The following is a 26899-nucleotide window of genomic DNA, read 5'->3' as shown; positions in this document are numbered from 1 at the left end:
CGTGCCCACGGTTGGCCTCCTCCACCGTGGCCCCCTCCACCGTGGCCCTGTGGCGCCACCCCCTCCCCCCACCCCCGCCCGGCGTTCCAACGCCCTGACCCCATCAGAGGCCTGGGTAGCTCAGTTCTCCCGGCGCCGGGATCAGATGCCGACCGCCAGGGTCACCTTTCACTCCCATTTCACTCCCAGCTTCTCCAGGCCATCGGGAAGGGCACAGGATGGGCGCCTTCCCATTGGGCCTGCCCCAAGGTGGGTGGTCCCTAGGCAGCCTGTGCGTAGCTCGAGGCAGGTGCACGCTCTGAGCGTGGAGCCGAGAGCAGAGAGTGGCTGGCAGCAGCCGTCTGGGAGACAGGGGTGGCTGTGGCGCCCAGGGAGCCCCACCTCGTGGCCTCCCCAGCCTCTGCCCCTCCAGCCTCTGCCCCTCTCCCAGCCACACCCCCCACTCAGCCTTCCTCTGGGGTCTCGGCCCACTGTGCTCTTCCATCCCTGTGGCTGGGGGAAGATACAGCATTTCACAGAGAGGAGGGGGCCCGACAGAGAGGGGCTCTTAGAGGCCAGAGACAGGCCCTGAGTGCACTTTGGGCTGAGGATGCGGGGGGAGGGGTCGGGGGCTGGTGGGAGGCGGAGGTGCGCGCAGGCATCAGGGACATCTGAAAACCCTGCCTGAGCTCAGGGCCAAGGTCCGCTCACCAGCCCCCGGCCAACCTGGGTGGGGGAGACCGCGCCCCCCGTGCCCAGCCCACACCACCCTGAAGGGCCTGCCTACCTGTGCCCAGCAGGAAGGAACTGGCACTTCTCTCTGCCAGACAAGACCTGGAGTGCCCACGAGGGAACAGCCATTACTGCCCCACTTCACAGACAAGGAAATAGAGGCTGGCCAGGGCTTCGGAAACGGGCCCAAGGCTGCTCAGCTCGGAAGGGGCAGGGTGAGCATCAGACTCGCAAGTGGGCAGGGTGAGCGTTGGACCCGCAAGTCCCACTCGGTTGCCTGAGCCCTCCCCGCCCTGCCACCTCCCACGGGCCCTGCCCTTCCCAGAGGGCAGCATGAGCGAGGCCCGGGGCTGGAGCCTGGAAGCCCCTCTTAGGAGGACAAGAAAGGGGCGCTAGGGAGACAGCAGGAGGCCCCTCCGGCCTCGGGTCCCAGGCACCTGTCCGTGCAGGGCAGATGGGAGCGTCTTGAGGTCCACAAGCGCTCCTGCGTCTACACTGGCTCATCTCGAAGGTTTGAATCCCATCTCTACACTGACACCTTCCAAATCGGCGTTTGCAGCCCGCCTGCCCCCTGAGCTCCGGACTGGAACCACTGAACTGCCCCCTGACCGGCCACTCAGCCTCAAGTTCAAAACCAAATCCCGATTTTCCCCAACTCGCCCCCCCTCCAATCTGTTCCTCCTGTACTTCTCCCAACTCTGTTAAAGACACCAACCCAAGAACTGGGGTCAAAACCCTGGATTCCTCTTTGCGCACCGACCACATCCCCCCACCAATGGGCTTTCCCCCAAGCTATAGGGGTGTCCTGAACCCCGCCACTCTCCCTCTCTCTGGGGCTACAGCCCTGCTGCAGACCCCCCCCCCCACACACATCGCTGCAGCAGCTCCTCCCAGTCCCCTGCTTTCCAAATCGCACACTTGCCAAGCGCAAGGGAAGAAGCCCAAGACCTCGGAGCCTTGCAGACCCAGCCCTGCCTCCCTCTCTGTCTCATCCCCCCTGCCCCTGGCCCACCAAACCCCAGCCATTAGTGTTCCAAATGCCTCCCTGCCCCAGGTCTGGGAGTCTCCCCCTCCCCACCCCAGGGGTCGTGCTCTTCCCAGATGCCCCTGCTGCCGGAGCGTCCCTGTGCTCCCCCTCCCACCACGTCCTCTGCTTAGTTTTCTGAGTCCCTCCCTGCAGGGTGGAGCCTGTGTCTTTCCCACCGCAGAATCCCCCGGGGCCCAGACTGTGGACCCTCCGCGAGTGCTGGGCAATGTCCGAGTGAACTGGCCTCCGTCTGCCCTTGTGTGCAAGGGGTGCGGTGAAGACGTAGCCCGGAGCCCGACAAGTCCTAGCAGGGTGCTGGACAGCTGCTGGGCCACCTCCGTTGCAAGCTGTCGGCGTGTATGGGTGTTGGGGGGTCCTCCTGGGTCCCCGGGAGCCCGGGCTGGCCCGGCACAGCCTGTTTCCTCTGATGCATTTTCCACTTCCTCTCCGTGGGGGGTTGGCTCCGGCAAAGGCCCAGGAGGCAGAGCAGCTGTTACCATGCGCACGGGTCTGGGGACCCAGCCCTCCGTGGAGAGGTCGGAGTCCACGCGGGAGCAGGCAGGGCTGCCTGGGCCCCCCACCCCGGAGCCTGTCTCCCAGGCTCTCCTCCTTCCGCTTCGGGCTGGGCCCGGACCTCCCCCACCCCACCCCACCCCCACACATCCCTTGCAGGGGTCCAGGCCAAGGGCACTGGGGTGCAGAGGGCAGCCCTGGGGCAGAGTCCACCTTGCTCGGGCCCTCAGCAAGCAAACACGCTGCGGTCTGCTGCAGCTGTGAACCCTAAGAGGGCCGGGGCCAGGCTCACGGAGGCGGCCTGTGAACATTCCCCGACCCCCCTCGGAGCCCACAGCCACTCCCCGGAAGGAGTAGGGTCCCCAGGCCCAGCGTGGGGTGGCTCTGCGGCCGTGCAGGGGCAAGACGCAATCCCTGGGCTTTGCAATCTGACAGACGCCGGCCCACCTGGCTGGACAAGGGTCTCCGTGTCCTTGCGTCTGTGGGCCTGGGAAGGGCTCAGCACCCTATGGGGGCACCGGCGGGGGCTCAGGAGACAGGAGCTGGGTCCCCAGGTGCCCCCCCCACACCACCCAGCACACAGAAGGGTCCACCAGTGTTCCCCGGATGACAGACAGGGATAGGGCTTGTACGCTGTCAAAGGGGGTGCATCCCCTCGGGTCCTCGGGTCCTCGCTCTGCTTGCCGGGCCCATCTGGGTCTCTGCTGCTCTGGGGGCCACGTGACCACGAGGGGGCTCTGCAGAGAGACAGGCAGCCTCCCCCTCTGCTGACCAGATGGGCACAAGGCACCCCCGCAGCGGCTTCAACAGCCCCCAGTCCAGTCCTCGGCTCTGCCCCTCTGGGGTTGGCCCTGGGCTTCCCGGGACACTGCAGGGCAGCGCGCAAGCAGCCAATCCGATCCGACTGTCGGTGTTAGAGAGGAGGCTCAGAGAGGGCGAGTGACCCGCCTGAGGTTTCACAGCGGCCCCTGGCTGCCCGCCAGGAAGTCACAAAACTGCGGTCCCTCCGTGGGGAGGGCCCCTGCCTCCCCGTCCCACGGGTCGACACTGCCTTACCCATGAAGGTCATTGGAGGAAGTGACGCGGGGTGGGGGCGGTCAGCGCCAACCCCCAGCCTCCCCAGCCCCCTCCCGCGCCTGGGAGAGCGCCACCCTCTCTCTCTTCTCAAGGGGGAGCCTGGGGGTCACGACCCTGCCTGCCCCCCCCAGCAACCCAGCAGCCTCTGTCCCTGCGGGTGCCGCTCGCCGCCACCTGGCCGGCGGGGCGCCTCGTGGGATCAGAGGCGCGCGGGATTAGGTCTGCAAATGGCTCTCGCTGCTGTCCAGTCATTTCTGCCCCGCGCCGCCTCCTCCCCGCACCGCGCCCCGTCAGCCAGGCCAAGGGGACAGCGACACTGACAGGCGCCCCCCACCCAGAGGCTGGTTTCTCCTGCCTCCACCCGCGTCCGCGTCCTGCAGCCGCGCCTCCCCCCCCCTCCGCCCAAGCCGCGCTGCGCACGGATGGCGGCGGAGCCGCAGAGGTGTGTGTGTGAGGGGAGGCCGCGCCGGTCCTGGGTGCCACGGGCTACGTCCTCCCCCAGGTGCTGGGGGCTGGAGAGGGGGCTCCCCGGCCACGACCCAGGCATTCCCTCGGGGATAAGGGACTGTCCTAGGGTGGGAAGGGCGCACTGCCCGCTCCCAGGGACTCCCAGAGCTGCAGGGAGGCGCTGAGTAATGCGGCCCCCTCGGGACACAGACTGGGGGTGGGGGCAACCCTTCGCGGGGGTCTCGGGATGAGCGCCGCGCTGACGGATGGGGCGGAGGAGGGGGCGTGATTCCGCGGCCGGCAGCCGGACGACGCCTGCAGACCAGCCTCGGGCGCTGCCCGCCCCCAGGGGCTCTGGCGGTGGGGTGAGGGCCTCCTCCCTCTGGCTGGGGTGGGGGCGCGCCCCCGCGGTGCAGCGCCCGCGACTGCGAAGTCGCCGCGCCGTCGGGGCCCCGGGGGGCCCGGGGCGGGGGTCTGCGCTCGGGGGCGCGCCGCTCCTACCTGCCCACGAAATTCTCCAGCACCGAGCTCTTGCCGGCGCTCTGGCCGCCCACCACGGCGATCTGCGGCAGGTCGAGGTCGGCGTTCTGGCCGATGGCGGAGAAGGCGTCCTGCAGCCGGTTGACCAGCGGGATGAGGTCCTCCATACCGCGGTTGCCCATGGCTGCGGCGGGCCCGGCGGGCTGCGATGCGGCCGCCGCTCCCGCTCCCGCTCCGGCTCCGGCTCCGGCTCCGCCGCTGCAGCCGCGCGCCCCGACTGCCTGCGCCGCGGGCCCCCCGCCCCTCGGGGATCAGAGCGGAGCGCCGCGCTCGTCCGCCGCTAGGGGGCGTGCGCGGCGCCGCGGGCGGGCCGCCCTGCGCAGGCGCGGTCCGCGGCATTTTGGGTGTTGTAGTTTTCTCCCTCTGCGGATTTCGGGGCGCCTTAGCTGTGGCTTGCTGGGGTGGGCGGCGGAACATGTTTCTGGACATGGACAGTGTCTCACCCCTAACGACAGGGTCTCTGATACTAGCCGTGGCTGCCTCACTCCATCTTACAGATAGGGAAACTGAGGCACGAGAGGCCTCTGCCTCCTCCAAGGTCACGAGCAACCCCTGACCCCCCGTCCTCGCTGCTCTCCACTCTGGATTCTGACGCCAGTGAAGCTCCCACGTGCCCCTTCCCGCCTTTAGGCCTCAGCTCCCCGCCCCTCCGCCCCACTCCTACAAGAAGAAAGCCCGAGGCTCCTTAGAGAACTCTCAGGAGGAGACTCTGCAGGGGGGTCCGGGCCCGCGGGGGCATTTCCCTGCACGGTGAACAGGGCAGGGGTCCTGCAGGCAGGGCAGAGGCCTGTGAGCTGGTGACCTCATTCATCCTTAGCATGCATTTTTCCAAAAAGATTCATTTTTTCAAAGAGTTAAGAGAGAAGAGACAGTGAGATCTTCCATCCCCTGGTTCACTTCCCAAATGGCTGCAAGGGCCAGGGCTGGGCCAGACCGAAGCCAGGAGCTGGGAGCTTCTTCCACGTGGGTGCAGGGGCCCAAGCACTTGGCCTGTCTTTCGCTGCTCTCCCAGGCACGCTAGCAGGGAGATGGATCAGAAGTGGAGCAGCTGGGACTGGAACCAGGGCCCGTATGGGATGCCGGCGCTGTAGGCAGCAGCAGTGCGGGCCCCTGGCATGCAAGTCGGGAGCTGTGCTGGACCTCAGAGACAGAGCAGTGAGCAAAATGGACAAAGTGCTTATGTGTGGCCGGCAGGCTTTTTCTAGCGGAAAAAGAGGGGCGATGCCCAGACGAGCGAATAAAAATGCCCGGTCAGATGGCGATGGCGTGTGCGAAAGCTGTGCGGGGCGGGGAAGCTGTGTCCAGGGAGGCCCGAGAGCCCCCTGTAACATGGAAGCCACCGGGGAGGGAGTGACCCACGTGGACCATCCAGCCAGGGATTTTCCAGGCAGCAGAGGGAAGGGGCAGCCCCTCTCCCTGGCAGCACCAGGAAGTGGGTTACAAACCTGCCCTGGGCCGCGGATGAGCTGTGTCATCAGCAGGCCCCTCCCTGCGTCTGAGCCTCAGCTGTGTAACCCGGAGAACGGGGATCATGATGGGTGGAGAGGCGTGGCCCGGGCCTGGTGGTCAAGAGCATCAGAGCCACGCGGCTCGTGCCCTGCTGTCGTGCTCTGGGGGCCAGGCAGAGCCTGGGTGAGCGGCACCACTACTGGGGAGGGGTCGGTTCACACACGTCCGCCTGGAGGGGTGCCATCGAGGCCGGCCTTTTATTGGTTCCAATAATTTCCCCCCTAATTACCAAAGGAACCTTATTGTACAAATACGACTCTGTGCAAATATCCGAAAAGTCCTTCTCCCACCTGGAGATAACCGCTATTTATAGAACTCAGGGTTTAGTCTCTGGCTTCTCCCCCAGATATATTTGTTCTGCTCCATTTTGGTTTTTTCCTAAAAAGGGGTCATCCTAGATATCCTTAGCTGCTGGGTCAGCGACGCCCAGCCAGCAGCCGGGGCCCCATATGGAGCTGGACAGAGATATGGGGTCTCGGGCCTCGCCCCAGACCTGCTGGGCATCACAACCTGCCCTTAACAGGACCCAGGAACTCCGCGACACTCCTGCACCCATCAAACTCGGAAAAGCTCTGCTGTGTGAGCGTACCCCCCCCCCCGGAAAGCTCTGGAGGGGGCGGGCACCGTGGCACGGCAGGTTGAGCTGCCACTGGGTCGCCGGCTTCCTGTAACAGAGCGCAGGTTTGCATAAAGGCTCCTCCACTTCCGATCCGGCTCTTCGCTATGTACCTGGAGGCAGCCGATGATGGTGGCCAAGGCGCTTGGGCGCCTGCCACCCATGAGGGAGACCGGGTGGAGTTCCTGGCTCCTGGCGTCAGCCTGGCCCAGCCCTGGCTGCTGCTGGCACTTGGGGAGCACTTGGGAACATGCTCTGTGCGTGCCCCCAGCCAGGTTGCCAGGGTTCACTTGCACCATCTCCCACAGCTCAGAAAGGAGATGTTTTATCCACTCCCCTTGACAGATGAGGAAACTGAGGCACAGGGGAGTTTAGGACGTGTCCCAGGTCACAAAGCCTAGTAGCGATGGAGCCACGACGTGGCTGGGGCCAGATGTCACTTGGCGCTCCCACACGTCTGCCCTAAACTCTGCTGGCTCTGGGAAGCTATGCACAGAAAACACCAGCTCTTTCTGATAGTGTTTCTGCTGTGCATACAGCAGGCGCTCAATAAATGCCAGTTGCATGGGCCAGTGGCCTTGTTCTAGAGCTCCTGGGCTGAGCCATTCTACCGCTAAGTCTCCTGGGTCATGGCCTTTCGGGAAGGGTCCATGCCTCACCTCAAGGAAGCCACGGGGCATGGAGAGGTTCCTAAGATGTAGGGCTTGTCCCTGTGCCCTGGGAGGCTGCTTCAGTCTGGGAGGCAGCAGAGGGCATGGCTGCACTTGGCAATGGGGGGGTGCTGAGACCCCAATGCAGTCCTGTCCAGCAGAATGGCCCCTGAGTTTCCCGGGGACCCGCCCTGGGTCACCCGGAAGGAAGGGGCAGCAGCAAAGCTGTGCCCACCCTTTTGTGCCCCACTTCTGTCTTCCGTCTCCCTCACCCATTTATTTATAGGAAAAGGCACAGGTGGGCGACAGACACTGGCGAGGCCATGTGATAAACACAGTCTCAGATTTTTCTCTGCTTCTTTTCTGACTTGGAGCTGTCGCTGAGCCCAGCCTGTTGCCAGGGGTTCTGAGCTGGGGTGTCCGAGGGAGGGGCCCACTTACCAGGGTGCTGTGTGGGTGGGGTTTGCTGGACACGGAGGTCAAGGAGGCGAGAGCTGCTAGGATGAACACTAACTCAAAGACACGGGGAGGAAACTGCATCCTGGAGTCGTCCATCCACTCCCTCAGCGGGCCTTCCATCCGCTGGTTCACTCCCCAGATGGCCGCAGCGGCCGGAGCTGGGCTCATCCGAAGCCAGGAGCCAGGAGCTTCTTCCAGGTCTCCCACGTGGGTTCAGGGGCTCAAGGACTTGGGCCATCCTCTACTACTTTCCCATGTGTACTAACAGAGAGTTGGACCAAGAAGTAGAGCAGCCGGGACTCGAGCCGGCACCCATAAGAGATGCCGGCACTGCAGGCGGGGGCTTTACCCACTATGCCACAGCGCTGGCCCCCTCTACCTCATTCTTAAACTACAGACCTTGGGCAAACATGCCGGCTGTTCTCCAACCTAAACACGGGTGGTCAGGCAGCACCAAGCAAAACCCTGATGGAATTGAGGGGTAGGGGGGTCTAGCAAAAGTCTGTAATTTACCTGGAAAAACAAAAAACGTGATTGGGAATTGGCAAGAAAAAGATGAAAAAGAACAATAACCTCAGGCAGCTGTGTCACCTGCTGCACGGTGGCCAGCCCCAGGATCCGGGTCATGGTAAATGCACCTCAGAGCAGGGCCAAGAAAGAGGCTTCGAGGAGTTCGGACGGCTCAGGCCTCCCTGGGCCTGTCTTTCCTTCCGGGGAAGTCCGTGGGGACACTTGGCCTGCACGAGGCTGGTTAAAAGCAATTAGCCCCAGACAGCGTCCCCGGGTGCTGCCCTTGACTGCCTGGGCTGCTCCTGGGGAGGCGATGCAAGGTCACTCACAAGACAGCAAGCCGCTCACGCTCTCCCGTGATAGAAACAAACCCGCCCACGAGGCCACTGCACGCATGAATTTATTCTCTCCCAAACAGGCACCATAATGTGTATGCAGTTTTGTGCCCAGCCGAGTTCACTCACCTCCTATCGTGAGTGCTTCCGTATCCTTTGAAAACATCGTTTCTGATGGCTTCGTGCCACTCCTAAAGTTAATAATTGTCCAGACAACTATTAGAAATAATGCTTCTTCAGATAACCTAATGGCTTTTTTTTTCTTTTTTAGATTATTTATTTGAGAGACAGAGTTACAGACAGAGAGAGAGAAAGTTCTCCATCTACTGGCTCACCCCCCAAACAGACCCAATGGCCAGAGTTGGGCCAACCCGAAGCCAGGAGCCAGGAGCCCCCCTCCCCAGGCCCCTGATGTGAGTGCAGGGTGCCAGGCACCTGGGCCAAAACCTTGCTGCCCTCACCACCCCAGCCACCAGCAGGGAGCCGGATTGGAAGAGGAGCAGCCAGGACCAAACTGGTGTCCACAAGGGATGCTAGCGCTGCAGGCAGAGGAGGCCCGGCCCACCAAGCCAACTCCCTACTGCCTTTTTTTTTTTTTTTTTTAAGATTTATTTCTTTGAAAGGCAGAGTTACAGAGAGACAAAAGCAGAGAGAGAGAGAGAGAGAGAGAGAGAGAGAGAGTCTTCCATCTGCTGGTTTGCTCCCCAAGTGGCCACAACGGCTGCAGCTGGGCTGATGGGAAGCCAGGATCCAGGATCCTCCTCCAGGTCTCCCACGTGGGTGCAGAGGCCCAAACACTTGGGCCATCTTCCACTGCTTTCCCAGGCCACAGCAGAGAGCTGGATCAGAAGTGGAGCAGCCAGGACTGGAACCGACGCCCATGTGGGATGCCAACACTGCAGGCGGCGGCTTCAGCCACTATACCACAGCGTCGGCCCCCGACTGGCTTTTAATAATTTCATTTCATCATTTTCTTAGGCTGGGTTCCTACGAGGGGGCTTTCAGGTCAAAGGGCAGGACGTGTTGGGGAACCTTGGGAGAGATTTTGCACTCTTCCACAGGGAGAGGAGCCAGCCCAGGAAGCTGGCGCTGGCTTCCCTACCGTCACCAGCACCAGCATTATTTTTAGTGTTTTCACTTTGGCAATTTACTGAGCTTGTTCTGTGCCAGGTGCCAGCGCCGAGCGTTATGTAATGAAATCCTCACTCCCCCCTGGGAGGGGGCACCCACTTAACCGGCTGGGCGCACGCTCGCGGGGGGCCAGGGTCGCCTAGCCAGAAGGCAGGGGAGCCCGGATTCGAGCCCAGACGCGCTCAGCGGGCACCCAGGTCGCGGCGTCAACGTCTCCGACCTGGTGGGCAGCCTGGGCCATCTGGACGCATCCGCGCCTCGCCTGCCTGCGTCCCGGCTCCCACCACAGTTGAGTGTTCTAATCCGGGGGTTTAAAGCTCTCACACCCTTCCCTGGAGCTCCCCAGTCCTGGGGGATAAAGCCCAGGTCCAAAGCCCCCAGCCTCCAGCCTGCCTCCCCACCCGCGGGCGCGGACATCCCTGGGGTCCCGGGCACCTTGCGCGCTCCCGCCGCTCGCGTCCCTTAAGTCTCAGCTCTCGCCTCGGGGGCCAGGCCGACCGAGGCACCTGAGCCGGCGCCAGGGGCCGCGCTGGGCAGGCTCGCGGCTTTAGGGCAGCGCGCATCACGTGACTGCGGGGACCGCTGCCGGACAGTCCCCCGTGGAAGCGCACAGCCCGCGGCGGATCTGCGCTTTAGCGCGCGTCCGCGCAGCGCCCGCCGCTGCTAACACCGACTGCTCGGGGGAGCCCCGCACCCCGCTTAGTGACCAAGAGCTGCCCGGGCGCCGGCTCCCGGGGGCAGGAGGAGGGGGCAGGGCCGTTTTGAATCACTGAACCCACCCCTCCCCGCACCCTCCGGAGCCAAATCAAATGAGAAAACGCACTTTCAAACGGAGCCCTGCACCCCGTTCCAGGGCAAATTCCTGAGCGAGGGTCTGGGGCCCCCCCATTTACATCAACTGCGCAACCCCCTCCCGCCCCAGCCCCGTGCGGGCCTCCACCCATAGAAGCCCCCCGCGATGACTCAGACCCTCCTGGCGACAGAGGGACCTTGGGCTCAGAGCAGCCCGTTCGCGATGCAGAGGGTGCGAGGCGGAGGGTCTGCGCTGCTTTCGGCCCCCTCCCATCCCGGAGCGGCCCCGGTGCGGGGTGATCGGGTGCTCGCCCCGCAGCTCCTCCAGCGCGGTCCGCAGCCCCGGGACCTCCCGTCCTCCAGAGGGCGCTGTCCCGGCCGGACGCCAAGGCCCGGCCGAGTCGCGGGAGCCCGGGTGCCTTCGAGTCCGAGCCCCCGGGCCCGCGCGCGGCCCGCGCTTCCCGTGGGGCGACACGGTCGCCGCAGGGTGCGGGGAGGCTGCGCGGTGTGGGCGCCGGAAGCCGCGCGGGGCGCCGAGGTGCGGGGGTCCGTGGCGGCGGGGGCGGGGCGGGGGCCGGCAGGGTTGTGGGGGGGGGCTTGGATGGGCGCTGCGGCCTTCGCGGCCACGGGACTTGATGGGTGGGGTTGGCTGTGTCTGTAGATGAAGGGGTTAGCGGAGGTGGGGGCGCGGGAGATGCGGTTGGGTGCAGGGACGCTGTCTTCCGGGGTCCGTGGGGGGGAAGGTGGACGCCTGGGGGCGGGTGCTGCTGTTACTGACACGCACGGGCCCGGGGAGGGGCTGCTGGGGGTAGGGCGGTGTGTTGGGGGTGCGGAGGCGGCTCTGTTGGCAGGATTGGGGGGGCCGGCGGCCTGCCCCTGGTAGGACCGCAGGGGCGTGGCGTGGGTCTGGCACCGCCGGACACCCCTCCACCGCAGGCGTGCAGCCGCGCGCGTTGGGTGGGAGGCTGCCCAGGGCAGGGACGCTGGACCGCGCTGCGGGGTGGGGAACCCCGGCCTTACTCCCCTTCCTCCACAGCCGCCATGTTCACCCAGCAGCTCCAACAACAGCAGCTCCAGCAACAGCAGCAGTTGCTGCAAATCCAGCAGCTGCTCCAGCAGTCCCCCCCGCAGGCCCCCTTGCCCCTGGCGGTCAGCCGGTGAGTCCCGTCCGTGGGGGGTGGTCAGCTCCAGCCCACCATGTCTGAGCCCCCATCCCAGCCCTTTCTCCCCAGGGCGTCTCAGTGCGAGTCCTGGTGGTCAGCACCCTGAAGGGTGGGGAGGGGCTTCAGGAAAGAGGGAGGGTCTGTCTGTCCCAGTAACCGTGTCCCGTCCCCTCCCGGCGCGCAGGGGGCTGCCCCAGCAGCAGACACAGCAGCAGCTTCTGAGCGTCCAGGGCACCGGCTCTGCCTCCCTCCTCAACGGGCCTATGCTACAGAGAGCTCTGCTGCTGCAGCAGCTGCAAGGTAGGGCCCCCCAGTAGCCCCCGGCCACCCGCCGTGACCCCGAGAGGGAGCCAGGGTGCGCGGGGTCGCACGGAGGCCTCGCGCAGGTAGAGGCCCCCAAGCTGCTCAGCGGAGAGCAGGGGCGCCCTTGGCGGGCGCTGGGCTGGCTCCTTGGGGGCACTCAGATTCAGACAGGAGAAGGGGGGTGCTGGCACTGGGTCCCACGGCACCGCCTGGCTCTCTGGATGCCGCGCATCGAGGCTGTGACCCTGCCTCGGTTTCCCCACGTGGAGAAGTCAGTTCTTCCTTCCAAGATCTCCCTAAAGGAAGATACTCCCAGAATCCCGTGTTACGAAGGCCCCAGGAGGGATGGCGTGCCCAGGGTCAGGCCAGGCATCAAGTAGGTGCTGATGGGGTGGTCCCCGCTCCTCAGCCCTGCCGGGTCATGGGGTGCAGACGGTCCTGGTCCTGGGCTTCCAGACGACAGGTGCACGGATGGAGAGAGAATGGCAGTATATAGTATAGACGTGTGTTTTCCTCTTTTGCATTCCCTTCGTAGAAGTCACACCCTTCAAAGTGAAAAAAATATTTTAGCAAAGGGGACAGGAAAACCCGAAGTGTCACCTGGAGATCCACTCGCCGGCTGGAGAAAGCCCACGCCACTGTTTTTATACGGGAGGTTTCCTCCCCGGCTTCCCCAGGACGGCTCGGGGAGTGGTACATGGAGGCTGTACCCAGCTTCCTTCTCACAGGATAGAGTGGCATGGCCTCTTCCCAGGCGACTCCAGAGTCCGTGCCAAGGTTGTGGGGTGTTTTTGAAAGGATTTATTCCTGCAATCTTGTTGCCTTTTTTTAAAAAAAAAATATTTATTGAGAGGTAGAGTTACAGACGGAGGGAGAGACAGAGAGAGAGGTCTTCCATGCACTGGTTTATTCCCCAAATGGCCACAACGGCCGGAGCTGGGCCGATCAGGAACCAGGAGCTTCTCCTGGGTCTCCCACGTGGGTGCAGGGGCCCAGGGACTTGGCCATCCTCCACTGCTTTCCCAGGTGCATTGGCAGGGAGCTGAATTGGAAGTGGAGCAGCCAGGACTTGAACCGGTGCCCACAGGGGATGCTGGCATTGCACAAGGCAGCGGCTTAGCCCACTGCACCGCAAAGCAGCCCTGAGGTTTTTAGTTTGTAGTTTTTTTCTTCACCGTTTACCGGGAGGGCTATGAAGTTACCTGCCTAAGCCTTCTCAGCTGTTTTTTCCTTCCTTTATTTTTTTTCTCGCTGATTTAAATGACATTGAGTGACTGTGATGTTTCTTAGAAGGAGCAGAATGCCGGCGTCGGGGTGGGGGTGGCTGTTTGATGACTCCTGATACATGTTGCCAAATTGCTTTCCTAAAGGACTGGACCAGTTTGCAATGCCACCAGCCACGTATGACAGTGCCTGTCTCACCATGCCCACGGCAACACTGGGTATTATACGCTTTTTAACAAATCTATAAATGTGTCTCGACGCGTAACTTACTGAGTCTGTTGGCAAAGAGTCCCCGTAGCTGCTGTTTGAATTTCCATCCTTGGAGCGCTAGTGCCGTTGAACATTTTCCTTGTTGTATTTCCTTGTTGTATTTCTGTTTGTGACTTGTCCATGTCCTTCGTCCGTTTGGGTTTTTTTTTTTTAGAGCATTTTAGGGGCACGGTGGCTCTCAGCGCAAACACGTGCACCTGTTTAAGTTCACGAGAACTGAACGCGCACGGCGTGCCAGGCACATCTGCCCCTCTCCCTGCACCCCGTACAGTAGCATTAGCCCCACTGCAGATGGGGCACTGTGCAGCTGCCCCGTGCCTCTCCCCCAGCAGCGCGGCGAGAGAGCCGACTGCTGCTCATGCCGCTACACTTCCAGGCTCCAGGCCTCCCCCGAGGCGCGGGGCTCGGTCAGATGCCGTGCCGCAGGAAGAAGGCAAGGAAGTTAGGCGGCCAGCCCTGAGGACGAGGAGGCTGAGGCCTGCGGGACGGAGGGGGTCTGCTCAGGCCCCTTGGAAGGGAGGCAGCTAAAGGGAAGTGAAAGACGGTGGGGAGCTAGCGAGGCAGAGTGGCCCCGGCAGGGGGAGCAGCCTGTGCAAAGGCCCAGAGGCAGGACGTCTGAGGGATTGCGCAGGGACCTGTGCCAGGGTGGAGGGGGGCCACGTGTGGGAGAGTGGCAGTTCAGTGGGGTGGGGGCTTGGGGCAGGGCAGGGCCTGCACCGTACAGCTCGGAGCAGGAAGTGGGCCACGGGCAGGAAGTGATTTTAGAATGATGCTTGGGCCGTCCCGTGTGAAGGCCGTGACCAAAACCCGGGCACGGGGTGACGTGGCTTTGGGAGTTGGTAGGATCCTTACAGAGGGAGCGATCAGGGAGACCCCGAGATCTGACCGGGGCACTAGATGGCGCTGTCCCCACAGAGACCCCACCCCCAAACTGCTCCTCCACTTTGTGTCTCGGTTTTGTCAGGGGTGGGCCGGGTGACTGGGGTTGGGCCGGGTGACCGCTGTGAGGCTGGAGTCTCAGCCCAGTGCCTGGCTCACTGCGGGCCCGTGAGGAGGGGCGGCTGGTGGGCTAGGGCGTGTCTTCCTACCCGAGGTGCTGGGTCTCTCGCCTTGCTCTGAAGCGTGGCGGGGTGGGGGGCTTGAAGGGGGCGGGATACTCTAGCCGTTGACCAGGGAGCCGAGGGGCCCTTAGACCTCCATCCCCCGTGCCCCAGGTGGGACTGAGCCTTGGGCTCTCATCTCGTCCCTCGGGCCGCCCTTGGGTGGGCACGGTCCCCTTGGGAGTTATCTGTGCTGTGCCCGTGGTGCCCTGGGGCCCTGCCGCTGCCTCCGTGCCTGCCCCCCGGCCTGGGCGTGACCGTCGTCCTGCCCGTTCCTTGCCCACAGGGAACCTGCGTGGGTACAGCCTGGCAGCCCCGAGCCTCTCGCCCCCGCAGCTGGCCACCCCGAACCTGCAGCAGTTCTTTCCTCAGGCCACGCGCCAGTCCCTGCTGGGCCCCCCTCCCGTCGGACTCCCCATGAACCCCCCGCAGCTCGGCCTCTCAGGGCGGACCCCCCAGAAGCAGGCCCGGACCCCTGCCTGCACCACCCCTAGTCGCAAGGTGAGTGGCGACGGGGCCAGAGGGGACGCTGGGTGTCCACCACGGGGGCGGGCCACACGGCCTCCTTGGGCCTCAGCCCCGAGCACCAGCAGTACTGTTACTTAGTTAACGTTTTTCCGTAAGGCAGCACTGCCCAGGGGAGACCTAGAAGGCAGCACTGCCCAGGGGAGACCTAGAACGTGCAGCCTTCCAGTCGGGGCTGGCGTGACACGGTCTGCCCGTCTCCCCTCCGGGAGATCCATGGCAGCCCTGGGGTGAGCGAGGCAGCCCCGGAGTCCTGGCCTCCTGACCCGCAGGCTGCCCGTGCTGTGCGGCCAGGGAGCCGGCGAGTGTCTGGGGGCGTGGGGCCCCGGTGTGGTGAGCGGACTGCTGGTCCCCACTCGGCTCCAGTCTCTGGGCTCAGCGGCGGGTGGGGAGGCTGATGGCTGCCCGGGACTGGCCCAGCTGTGTGTGCAGTTAGCAGGCACCTGCAGGGCCTCCGCGGTGCAGAGGAGCATCTGGCCCGGCCCTCCAGAGGCCTGGGGTGCGGAGGGGTGTGGGTGAGACGTGAGTCCAAATAATGCCCCAGCCAATTAATGCCGGCCGGAAAATGCCACAGAAAGGCAGCCTCTGGGGACCTAGATAGACTCGGGGGCTTGCTCCCGGGCTGGGGTCAGCAGGACTTCCTGCAAGAAGTGACTGGAAGCTGCGGGTGAAGGCCTGGGGCCGAAGGAGACCAGAGAGGCCGGTGTGGGTGCCCAGAGGGCCAGAGGCTAGCAGAGACACAGGAGGCTGGAGGGGCCGGGTTGTGTGGGGCAGGGGGTGGCAGGTGGGGAGGGTGGCTCCAGGCTTGGGGGAGGGGCATTCGGGTGAAGCCTGAAAGACGAGAGACCCTAGCAGCCCTGCGTTTTACAAGGGTCCCCCAGGCTGCTCCGTGGGGGGGGGGCTGTGGAAGTCGGCGCCGCAGGCCTGCGGCCCCCGTCCTGGGTTATTTAACAGGCAGCCTGGTGGGACCCCAAGACCCAGTTCCTGGGGTATTTAAGGTCGTCTGCTCGGCAGCCCGGGGCCAGACTGCGTCCCCTGGGGGACGGCATGGCCGTGTCTGGCAAGGGGGCCCGCTGGGGCTGGGCGGCAGGTGGCAAACACGGCGTCTGAGAGGAAGCAGGATTCCTCTTCTCAGACGGTGCCGGGGGAAGACAGGCCAGACCCCCCGGAGGGGTCTGAAGCAGCTGCAGCGCCCCCAGAGGAGGTGCCTGAAGGTGAGGAGGAGGGGCAGGGGTTGGGGCGGGCGGGGGGAGGGTCAGCAGGTGGCTTGGGCAGATGTGGGAGGCGGGGATCCCTGCAGGGGGCTGAGCCCAGTTCCACCTCGTGGCGCTCCTCCCTGCTCCACCTGGCGCCTGCGTGCCCGCCTCTGCCTCCGTTCCAGACCAAGATTCGGCCCCCTGCCCAGACACCATCTCTAGGGAGAAGCACGCGCTGCCGCCTGAGCCTGAGCCCGAGCCCGAGCCTTGTGAGCTGTCGGAGCCCCCGGCCAAGAGGTCAAAGAGGTAACTGATGCTGCAGACCCGCCTGGAGCCCCCACGCCCGGTGCCGGCCTCCCGCACAGGCCGGGGCGGGGTGGACCCTCCGTGGGGCAGTGGGAGGGCCTTGGCCTCTGGCTTGGAGGAGAAGCAAACTTACTTCTGCCCCGTTCACTAGAGGGGCTCCCGACCAGACTGGGTCTTCCTTTGGACTGACCCGAGTTGGGCTGGGGGTGCAGAAGCGCATTTGGGACCTCAGAGGGTGGGCAGTTTGCGGTGCTAATTGAACCCAGGTTAGCAAGCTGTGGGAGGTGGGAACAGTGCTCCCCAACTTAGTTAGGTGAGACCGAGGCCCAGAAAGCCAGAGTTAAACCAGTTCCCTGGCTTATGAGCGGCAGCACTGGGATTGGAGACTGGGTCTTGGCCTTTCTTGAGAGCCCCTGGGATCTTGATTTTTCTCTCTCCCAGCTCCGAGGAGCCCGCAGAGCCGGCGCCCACAGGACAGCTGAAGGTGAAGGTCCAGCCCCAGGCCCGGATGACAGCACCAAAGCAGACACAGACGCCGGAGCTACTGCCCGAGCCAGTGGAAGCCCGGGTGCAGCCCCGATTCCAGCCACGGGTTCTGCAGGTCCAGGCCCAGGTGCAGCTGCAGACTCAGCCACGGATGCCGCCAGCGGAGCCCCGGGTGCAGCCAAAGCTGCAGAAGCAGGCACAGACACAGACCTCCCCAGAGCACTTGGTGCCGCGGCAGGAGCAGGCGCAGCCCGGGCGGCTGCAGGAGGCAGAGCCCCAGAAGCAGGTGCAGCCGCCAGCACGCCCGCCGCCCCCGAGGCAGGCGGAGCCGCAGCCGCTGAAGCAGGCCCAGACGCAGACGTATCCACAGGTACTCCCCCAAGCACAGCCAGGGCTCCAGCCGCAGGAGCAGCCTGCTGAGCAGTTGCCAGAGCGGACCCAGCCACACGCGTCGCGGCCAGCACCGGAGCAGGCCCCGGTTCCGGTTCACGCCACAGCGCCGGAGACGCCGTCTGATTCGGGAGAAGCTGCGGGAGGTGAGTGGTGCTCCCGGGCAGTCTGGAGCTGGGGCAGTCGCCGGCACCCTCGGTTCCTCCCCGGCGCTGTCTGGCCCTGATTGGCTGCTGCCTGGGACGGAGGGCTGCGTCTGAAACCCGGGTCTGGTGCTGTGTGCACCAGGGGCTCCAGGGTCCGATCGCGAGCCGGAGGCAGCTCTTGGGCCGGGCTCTCTCTGGGCCCCGGGTGGCGATGGGCTCTGGAGCACATCTGTCCTTGCAGACGAGGGCCAGTCCTTGCCGGAGCCAGCGGGCGCCCAGGACGACGTGGAAGAGAGTGGGGAGGAGCCGGCCCGTGGCCTGGACGTGGGAGAATGTGAACGAAGGGCGCGAGAGATGCTAGGGGTGCGTCGCTGTGTGGATGTAGTTGTGCGAGGGCGTGGGGTGGCCTCTGCTTGCCCTAGGGCCCCGCAGGGTCCCTGCGCGTGGCCCCACCTGTGACACGGACAGCAGCCCTCTAGTGGGAGCACGCAACAGGCCAGTGTGGGTTTGACGGGCTCTTCTGCACGGGCTCGGGCTGCTGTGTCGCCCTGCTACCTTGCTCAGCAGGCCCAGAGGGAATCTGGGGGACCAGAGTCCACCCCTGCCTGCCCATCCCTGAACTGGAGCAGAGTGGGCGTCGCGGATGTGCCTGGTGCCGGGACGGGGCCAGCCCGGGAGCCTTTTTGGTCAGCTTTCCAGTCTGCTGTGGGAAGCCGGGGGAGGCTGGATTTCAGAGCCAGCCCTGTGTCTGAATCTAGCGTTGCACCCTGGGCGGCCCCCGCACAGCCCAGTCTCCGTGTCCCATCTGTCGAGACGCTTGGCTGAGCCGGTGCTCGGGGACGCTGGGCACGGAGGCTGGTCGCCTGGGCGGCCACGTGATGGGTGCTCCTGCTCCCCGTGCAGACGTGGGGCGCCGGGGGCTCCCTGAAGGTCACCATCCTGCAAAGCAGCGACAGCAGGGCCTTCAGCACCGCACCCCTCCCACCCGGCCCGCGTCCCGGTGGTGACGCCTCCCGTGTGCCCTCGGCGGCCAGCCCGCCCTCTAAGCCGGGCCTCCAGTTCTTCTGCTACATCTGTAAAGCCAGCTGCAGCAGCCAACAGGTACCGCGAGCCCGGGCAGGGGGCGGGGTGGGGGGCGGGGGCCAGCTTGGGATCTGCCCCCCCACGGCTGCCTCAGTGGCCACCCTGGGCCTGGGAGCTGTGCACCTGCTCAGCTAGGCGGCACCCCACCGGCCGGGAAGGCAGGTCTTCCCGATTCACACCAATCCCACCCGGGACCGTGGGCCCTGGGGGGCGAATTCCGCCCTCTGCCTCAGCTTCCTCTGAGCCCCCGAAGCAGCAGCTAGAGCCCACCTCACTGGGTGGTCCCGGGGACTCGGTAATCACCACCGAAGGCCCAGCCCGGGCGTGCTGGAGTGAGTGTCAGCACCAGCAGGGGTGCGCGCGTGTCATTGCTGCTCCCGCGGCTGCGTTAGGTCTGTTCCCTAGCCTCACCCGAGCAGGGCCCTGGAGGCCTGGAAGTCCCCCCACGGCTCCTCCTCTGAGACGCCCGCAGAAGTGGCTGGGGTGCCCTGGCGCCGGGCCTCGTTCCCCCGCCCTGCTCTGCCCCCACAGCGCTGTGTGAGAGGAGCGGCCTCCCGGCGGTGGGAGCAGCTGCACGCCTCCTCCCACTGCCGGCTCACACCGCGCCCTGTGCCTGGCTCCCCTCACGCAGGAGTTCCAGGACCACATGCTGGGGGCTCAGCACCAGCAGCGGCTCGGGGACATCCAGCACATGAGCCAAGCCTGCCTCCTGTCCCTGCTGCCTGTGCCCCGGGACGTCCTGGAGAGAGACGAGTGAGTCGGGGGGTGGGGCTGTGCTGGGGGCAGGCAGTCTCGGCTCTGCAAGGCCCGCTTCTTCACTCGGGCACTGTGACGGGGGCCTCAGTTTCCCCATCTGTACAAGGGCCCGGCGGCGAGCAGTGCAGGAATTCAGGCAGGAACAGGGTGGCCCAGCTGTACGAGGGAGGGGGCTGTGGCACTGAGCCCTCCTCCCCAGCCCCCAGTGGTGGGGACCAGGGCACCCGGGGCTAGAGATGAGAGCCACCCTGCATCGGCCCTTCGATTTAGTTATCCTTTTTAAAGATTTATTTGAAATGTAGAGTGACAGAGATGGATCTTCCATCCACTGGTTCACTCCCCAGATGGCCACAGTGGCCAAGGTGGGGCCAGGCCAAAGCCAGGAGCCTGGAGCTCCATCCAGGTCTCCCCGATGGGTGGCAGGGGCCCAAGCACTTGGGCCATCTTCTGCTGCCTTCTCGTGCAGTCGCCGGAAGCTGGATGGGAAGTGGAGCAGCCGGGACTCGAACTGGTGCCCTTCTTGTTGTCTTGGGGGCTTCACTCAGAAGCCCCGCCCTGCCCTGGAGCCCATGACCAGAAGGCCTGGCCAGGAAGCAGGAGGAGCTCCCAGGACCCTGTGGGCGGTCACAGGTCTGTGGGGGTGGGGAGGCTCGGAGGGCGCAGCCCTGTCTGATGGCGACAGCTGGCTCCGCCCCAGGTCCCCTGCCTTTTCAGCACGGACCAGAAATCCGGATCCATAGCAGAGCTTCCGGTTGTAAAGTGTTAGCAGCTACTTCTGAGCGGAAGCAAAGCAGAACCCCTGGGGGCCGAGTGGCGCCTCCGCGGGGGCTCCCGGCGTGGGGCTGGCCAGCCTCTGCTTGCATGCCTCCTGTGTCGGGGAGCTCTCCCCCTGCAGGACACGCCCCTGTCTCCGTGAGCGTGGGAGAAAGCAGTGAAGGGAGCAGTGGAGAGACCCCCCTGGGAGTGGTCTGACACTTCCCCAGCGCAGGCTTGGTTGGCTCGGCCGAGGCCTGTCCACTTGGAATAACACTGCAGCGTCAGCGTGAGCCACGTCCCGGAGACCGACCTTCCCCAGCCATTGCCAGAAACCATGGGTGGGACCAGCCAGGCCCAGGGGGCTCCAGGATCGGGGTCTGGCCTCCTGGAGCCCACAGCCCAGCAGAGGCAGAGGAGGGGTCTGGTCCTCCCAGCCGTTGTGTGAAATGCTACGGGAGTGGGGGGCCTTTGTGGCCCCCAAAGTGGGTCTGGCTTCCTGGGACCAGGACAGGTTCAGGAATGGGGGAGGGGCAAGAAAAGCTTGGAGAGGGAGAGGCGGCGTTTAAACTGAGGGGCAGGTCAGCTCTCACGGCCGAGTAGCCTCAGCCGTGTGCCCCCACCAGTGGCCCCACGGCCACGCCACTGGCAGGCAGAGGCACCCGTCCGTGCCCAGCGTAGCACAGCGTCCGCAGCAGTGTCACATAACCCTGCGGCCCCCGCGCTGCTCGTTAGTTTCTGTAGAGCAGAAAGGAGCGGCGGTTCTGACCTGTGCAACCCCAGGGGACACACTGTGGCAAAGCCGCCCGCGGTCCCAGCCCCCCGGCGCCTGCAGCAGAAAGGTAGTGTCCGGGAAATGCTGGGTGAGCCCACCGTGGCCAGGGCCGAGGCCTTGTGACCGCCAGGCGGAGGGCCAGTGCTGCTCACGAGGCTCCCCATGGAAGATGAGGGAGGGCCCCCACAGAAAGGCCCCTGAAGCCAGCACCCCACTGCTGCCTCCTGGAGCCCGCACAGCGGGGCCCCGAGACCACCGAGACCTCACCTGGCTCGGCCATCTGGGCGGCCTCCGGCGTGCCCTGCACAGGCCTGGACCTGTTCGGCGGCCAGGTCTCCCCGACTCGCTGTCCTCATTTAGCACGCTGTTGGACTCAAAGGACTAAAACGCACACAGAGAAAGAGCACGGTGGGCGCTGGCCGGGGGCTGGGCTGCTGCTCGGGACGCCGCATGCCTGTCGGAGAGCCTGGGTTTGCGTCCCGGCTCCACTTCCGATCCAGCTGCCTGCTCGTGGGCACCCTGGGGGGCAGCAGATGGCTCAAGGACTCAGGTCCCTGCCACCCTCAGGGGAGACCTGCACGGAGCTCCTGGCTCTTGGCTTCAGCCCGGCCCAGCCTGGCTGTTGCAGGCTCTTAGGGAAGGACCCAGCAGGTGGGAGATCCGTCTCTGCCTCTCAAATAAAGAAAAAAATTATAGATAGATAGATAGATAGATAGATAGATAGATAGATAGATAGATTTCAATTCAAGCTCTACCAAAGCGCCTATTGGAAAGGACCCCACAGGAATGCTGCTGGGTGGTGCCGGCTCGGGCCAGACCTGTCGACAGCGCTACCAGACCGAGTGAGGACCGAGGGTCTCAGCCCCGATGCTGGGGACGCCCTGTGGCTGTCGTGCTGTTCTTTCTTTCCTGACTATAAAAGAACTCGTATTCTATCGGATTTTGAAAATATGGGGCCGGCGCTGTGGCATAGCGGGCTAAGCCACCACCTGTGATTTTGCCATCCCATGTGGGTGCCAGTTCGAGTCCCGGCTGCTCCACTTCCAATCCAGCTCCCTGCTAATGGCCTAGGAAAGCAGCAGAGGATGGCCCAAGTGCCTGGGCCCCTGCACCCATGTGGGAGACCCGGAGGAAGCTCCTGGCTCCTGGCTTCGGCCTGGCCCAGTCTCCGCCTTTGTGGCCATTTGGGGAGTGAACCAGTCAATGGGAGCACACACACTCTTTATCTCTCTCTCTAACTCCGCCTTTCAAGTAAATAAACAAATAAAAAAGGAAAGGAAAGGAAAGGAAGGAAAATAGATAAGAACACGGAAAATGCATATGCAGTGAAAAGCCGCCCCCACCCCCGCCGGCCGGAGCACAGCTAAGACAGCGTGCCCCCCCCCCCCCATCCCTGCGGCGCTCACTGTCTACAGAAGTAAAAGCCGCAGTCACTGCCGATGTTGGCGACGCTGCAGCGTCAGCACAGGGTCCCTACCGGGGTCCGTCCACGGACGCCAGGGGGTCTGCGTGCCCCGCGAAGCGTACGTGAAATTGTACGTGTGCGTATTTTCTAGGAAGTCCTTACTCTCGTGGATTCAGAACACAGCCTTGTATAATTTTGGTTTTCTTTTCTTTTTTTCCCAAGGTTGATTTTTTTTTTTTTTTTTTTTTTTGACAGGCAGAGTGGACAGTGAGAGAGAGAGACAGAGAGAAAGGTCTTCCTTTTGGCGTTGGTTCCCTCCAATGGCCGCCGCGGCCGGCGCACCGCGCTGATCCGATGGCAGGAGCCAGGAGCCAGGTGCTTTTCCTGGTCTCCCATGGGGTGCAGGGCCCAAGCACCTGGGCCATCCTCCACTGCACTCCCTGGCCACAGCAGAGAGCTGGCCTGGAAGAGGAGCAACCGGGACAGAATCCGGCGCCCCAACCGGGACTAGAACCCGGTGTGCCGGCGCCGCTAGGCGGAGGATTAGCCTAGTGAGCCACGGCGCCAGCCCGGTTGATTTGTTTTTGAAAGAGTTACAGAGAGAGGGAGAGACAAGAGATCTCTCAACCCTGCAAAGCCAGGGCTGGACCAGACTGGAGCCAGGAGCTCCATCCGGGTCTCCCACGTGGCTGCAGGGGCCCAAGCACTTGGGCTGTCTCCCGCTGCTCTCCCAGGCCATTAGCAGGGATCTAACGCCACGACACGGGCCCTCGTGGTTTTGGGTTTTTTGGCAAGCTGCCCCCATGGAGGACGCGCTCTGGCTGCGATACGGCTAAGGCTTCGTCTTGACAGTCACAGGTTTTTCATTTTCCTTGGAAGTTTGGCTTGGAAGCTGTGCAGTCGGATGCATTGGTTTTGCCTGGCCTTGTTCTGTGCAGAGAGATCTGTCCCAGCCCAAGATTACATAGGGGTCCGCCCCCGCCCCAAGCATGTGGCTGGGACGGTGACACGTGTCTCCACGAGTCCAGCTAGAATTTATTTTGCAGGTAGGAGGTGAGAGCAAAAGGCTTTTCTTCCCAGAGTGGCCGGCAGGTGGCCCTGACGCCCCCTGTGCCACTCAGGCTGAGCCCTTACCCGAGCCCGGCTTCCGTTCCCCCCGCGGTCTTCACGCCGCAGCTTTGGTCTTGGTGCTGCCGCCTGGCGTCCCGCGGGCGTCTCACTCCCACCCCCACCCCAGAGTGCCCATGGGTGTCCTCACTCGCGTTCATCAGATCACCCTCAGGTCCATTCTGTTAGGGCTGCCGAAAAGACGCGGTTGGGATGGCGGTGACGCCTGGTGCGTCTGGAGCCGGCTTTGCAGCCGCTCCGCCTCACCTTGCCCTCCCCTCGTCTCGTCTCTCCTCTCAGGGAGCCTCCGCCCCGGCGCTGGTGCAACACCTGCCAGGTCTACTACGTGGGGGACCTGATCCAGCACCGCAGGACGCAGGACCACAAGGTAGGGGCCGCGGGCGGAGGCCCGGGTCGACGGGGAGAAGTCGGCGGCAGTCCGTCTGCGTGACGTCTCGCTGTGGCCTCTGGGTGGACCAGTCACGTCCCTTTAGGCTCCAGGGCGCCCAGCTGCCCGCCGGGTGCTCATGGGGGGTCCTTAGGCTGCTGCCCCTCCTCCTGTCTTCTGTGTCTGCCCGGTCTCCGCTGCCATCTGCACAGGGACGTCCTGGGGCCGCACAGGGACGGGACGAGCTGTGTCTGCATGTTTTGGGGCAGGGCTGCAGCATCGCCTGACTTCTGGTTTTTTGTTTTTGTTTTTTTTAGGAGTATTAGCTGCAGATTTTTTTTTTTTTTTTTTTGTATTTGAAAGAGTTACAGAGAAAGATAGAGACAGAGAGAGAGGTCTTCCATCTGCTGGTTCACTCCCCAAATGGTCACAATGGCTGGAGCTGAGCCAATCAGGAGCCAGGAGCCCAGGCACATTAGCAGGGAGCTGGATGGGAAGTGGAGCAGCCGGGACTAGAACCGGCGCCCATGAGAGATGCCGACACTGCAGGCCAGGGCTTTAACCCGCTGTGCCACAGCGCTGGCCCCAGACTGCTGCTTACCTGAGCTGGGTGTGCAGGGGGAGGCGAGCTCCAGCTGGGCTCTGCTTGGCTCCGCCTTCCCGCCCACACGGCCTCCCTCCCTCCCCAGATCGCCAAGCAGTCCCTGCGCCCCTTCTGCACGGCTTGTAGCCGCTACTTCAGGACCCCCCGCAAGTTTGTGGAGCACGTCAAGTCCCAGGGCCACAAGGACAAGGCCAAGGAGGTACCCCCGCACCCCCAGAGGACATGGGCCCAGAGAGGTACAGAGCCCTGGCCAAGGCCACACAGCACGCTGGGCAGGAGCGCAGCCTGCTCTCAGCAGGTCTGGAGGGACGGGACTCCGGCACGTGGGGGCAGCGCACGGAGCCCTGGCTGCCTGCAGCTGACCTGAGCTCCTGGCTCCCTCCCCGGGCAGCTGAAGATGCTGGAGAAGGAGGTGGCTGGCCAGGACGAGGACCACTTCATCACAGTGGACGCCGTGGGCTGCTTTGAGGGGGACGAGGACGAGGAGGACGACGACGAGGACGACGAAGAGATTGAGGTCGAGGAGGAACTCTGCAAGCAGGTGCTTGGCGGGAGGGCGTGGGGGGCAGGCTGGCGGCTGGCCAGGCTGCCCGGCAGGGACCCCGCCCCACCTCCCAGGCACGCCCTATTCTGGGGGCTCTGTTACACGTGACCACGTAAACATGCGTCACGATGAAGCGCGCGGAGCCTGGCTGACCTCTGACCTGTGTGAGAGGGAGAGGGCATCCCGGGGAGGGGATGGGATCATTGAGGCACAGAGGTGGGGAGCTCCATGGTGCGCAGAGATGTCAGGACAAGGGGACGGGGTCGGGGACGGCTGCGGCAGCCGGCACTTGGAGCGCTCCCTGTCTGTGCGCCACCAGGTACCAGGCACTGTCCTAGCACAACCTCCTGAAAGTGGGCCCTCCCCGGCCAGAGTGAACTCTGGCTGGGGCCCGCCAGCTCCCCCCAAAGCCCTCTGGGCAAGAGAGCTGACACCCCCGGGCCCGTCCCTGCTCCGTGGAGTGGGTGTAAGCCGTAGCAGGTGCGAGGACTCGGCACACACGACGTGCCGGGCACACTCGGCATGGTTTCTGGCCCAGCCGGGAACAGTAGGGCTTTCCAGAGGAGGGCGCTGGTGGGGCAGAGCCCAGAAAGTTCCATGGGCGAGGGCCTTCTGGGAGGCAGGGCCAGCGTGAGCACCTGCTCAGAGAAGGCCACCAGCCTTCTGGAGGTCACGGGGATGGCGGGTCCGGGGGCACGGGTGGGCTCCAGGGCCGTGACCCGAGTCTGCAGATCCAGGACCCCCACTGGCACGTTTCCAGGTGAGATCCAGAGACATCTCCATAGAGGAGTGGAAGGGCTCAGAGACCTACAACCCCAACACGGCCTACGGTAAGACCCCAGCCCTGAGCCCACCCGCGGGAGCTGCAGCCTTCGCCCAGCCTCCACGCGGCCCCCAGGTGGCCCTGTCCTCTTGTCATCGGCTCACACCCAGAGCAGGGGGACGGTCCAGCGGGGCTCCCGAGCAGGTGGGTGGCCTGGCCGGGACGAGGGAGGAGTGTGCAGACCCTGCCGTCCCACAGGCGTGGACTTCCTGGTGCCCGTGATGGGCTACGTGTGCCGCATCTGCCACAAGTTCTACCACAGCAACTCGGGGGCGCAGCTCTCCCACTGCAAATCCCTGGCCCACTTCGAGAACCTGCAGGTGAGCCCGACCTCCTGCCCGCTCCGTGCTCCGGACCGCTGGCTGCCTCCCCCAGGCACACGGGCCGGGCTCTATCCCTTACTCGCGGCATGCAGAGGGTCAGGCTGGTAACTCCTGAGCCCTGGCCCAGAGAGGCTGAGAGCATCCCACGGGGTCACACAGCACATCCATACTGTCCGAGTCGCGGCTGAGGAGGAGGGAGCTGCTGGCCAGGGGCACCAGTGGTTTAGCCCTCACCTGTACCTCCTGTGTCCAGAAATACAAGGCGGCCAAGAACCCCAGCCCCACCAGCCGGCCCGTGAGCCGCCGGTGTGCAATCAATGCTCGCAACGCCTTGACTGCTCTGTTCACCGCTGGCGGCCGCTCACCCATCCAGCCCAGCACGCAGGACACGGCCAAGACCGCCAGCAAGGTGACAGCTCAGCTCCCCAAACCGCCCCCTCGGCGCTCCACCCGCCTCAAATCTTGATAGAGGGCGCGCCCCGTGCCCGGGGGCCAGGTGGGCTAAGGCTGTCTGGGCTCTGCAGACTTTGACGTGGTTGGCGTTCTTACTTGACATCAATAAAGAAGGTAGTTTGGCTATGCGGTCCCCACCAACGCTTCTGTCTGGGTGGACAGGGCAGGGGGTGCCCCACCAGTGGCCAGCCTTTCTGGGCCCAGTGTGGTGGCAGAACCAGGAGGTAGGAACCAGGGACTCTCTCAGCCTCAGTTTCCCTCTTAATAATGCATCAGGCCAGGAGGCACCGTCAAGGAAGGACCTATTTAGTCTTCATGACGACCCCAGGAGACAGGCCTTGTTATCCCCGGGTGACAGGTCAAGACACAGGCCCGGCAGCGTCAGCTGACAGCCGCCAACTGGCTGGGATCCGGCCCTGGGCTGGGGTGCAGACCCCCCGCGCCAGCCTCTTCCCAGCT

General features: G+C 64.4%; 2 protein-coding genes and 1 long non-coding RNA gene across 17 annotated transcripts in view; 1 reads left to right on the top strand and 2 right to left on the bottom strand.

The window, feature by feature from the left end:
* Positions 1-4561, bottom strand: part of DNM1 (dynamin 1) — a 46159-nt gene extending 41598 nt beyond the window's left edge. For all 10 annotated transcript variants that reach the window (XM_070057470.2, XM_070057478.2, XM_070057486.2 and 7 more), the window contains exon 1: positions 4277-4561. In XM_070057470.2, coding sequence (XP_069913571.1) covers positions 4277-4437 — 161 coding nt within the window. In that variant the 5' untranslated portion in view covers positions 4438-4561. The remainder of the gene's footprint in view (positions 1-4276) is intronic.
* A 4418-nt stretch (positions 4562-8979) lies between these two features.
* On the bottom strand, positions 8980-10124 carry LOC138845331 (uncharacterized). The gene is made up of 2 exons (XR_011382348.2): positions 9961-10124; positions 8980-9233 (listed from the first exon to the last, which is right to left on the bottom strand). It is a non-coding gene; the product is annotated as an uncharacterized LOC138845331 (long non-coding RNA).
* Positions 10125-10695: 571 nt separating this feature from the next.
* Positions 10696-26566, top strand: CIZ1 (CDKN1A interacting zinc finger protein 1). Of its 6 annotated transcripts, none has more exons than XM_070057375.2 (17): positions 10696-10855; positions 11354-11474; positions 11665-11780; positions 13154-13225; positions 14664-14878; positions 16023-16116; positions 16284-16404; positions 16846-17426; positions 17668-17789; positions 18330-18527; positions 19141-19262; positions 23606-23693; positions 24383-24496; positions 24689-24838; positions 25602-25671; positions 25863-25984; positions 26241-26566. In XM_070057375.2, the coding sequence occupies exons 2-17, from the start codon at positions 11359-11361 to the stop codon at positions 26451-26453; spliced, it is 2514 nt and encodes an 837-aa protein (XP_069913476.2). In that variant the 5' UTR covers positions 10696-10855; positions 11354-11358; the 3' UTR covers positions 26454-26566. The 6 variants fall into 6 exon arrangements, with proteins under 6 accessions (XP_069913476.2, XP_069913474.2, XP_069913458.2 ...); XM_070057373.2 differs by having other exon boundaries at positions 10700-10863; XM_070057357.2 differs by having other exon boundaries at positions 10704-10855; positions 16308-16404.
* The last annotated feature ends 333 nt before the right edge of the window (positions 26567-26899 follow it).

Source organism: Oryctolagus cuniculus, chromosome 1 (genome assembly GCF_051225735.1).
Source record: "Oryctolagus cuniculus isolate XC-2025 breed Fujian yellow rabbit chromosome 1, ASM5122573v1, whole genome shotgun sequence".
Lineage (NCBI taxonomy): Eukaryota > Metazoa > Chordata > Mammalia > Lagomorpha > Leporidae > Oryctolagus > Oryctolagus cuniculus.
This window is presented reverse-complemented; position numbering and strand designations above follow the sequence as displayed.

Excerpts from the sequence above, each read along its gene's own strand:
- CIZ1 (XM_070057375.2), top strand. The coding sequence starts at position 11,359 with ATGTTCACCCAGCAGCTCCAACAACAGCAGCTCCAGCAACAGCAGCAG. Across the intron at positions 17,790-18,329 it reads GGGCGCGAGAGATGCTAGGG|ACGTGGGGCGCCGGGGGCTC; the intron begins GTGCGTCGCTGT and ends CTCCCCGTGCAG. Across the intron at positions 18,528-19,140 it reads CCAGCTGCAGCAGCCAACAG|GAGTTCCAGGACCACATGCT; the intron begins GTACCGCGAGCC and ends CCCCTCACGCAG.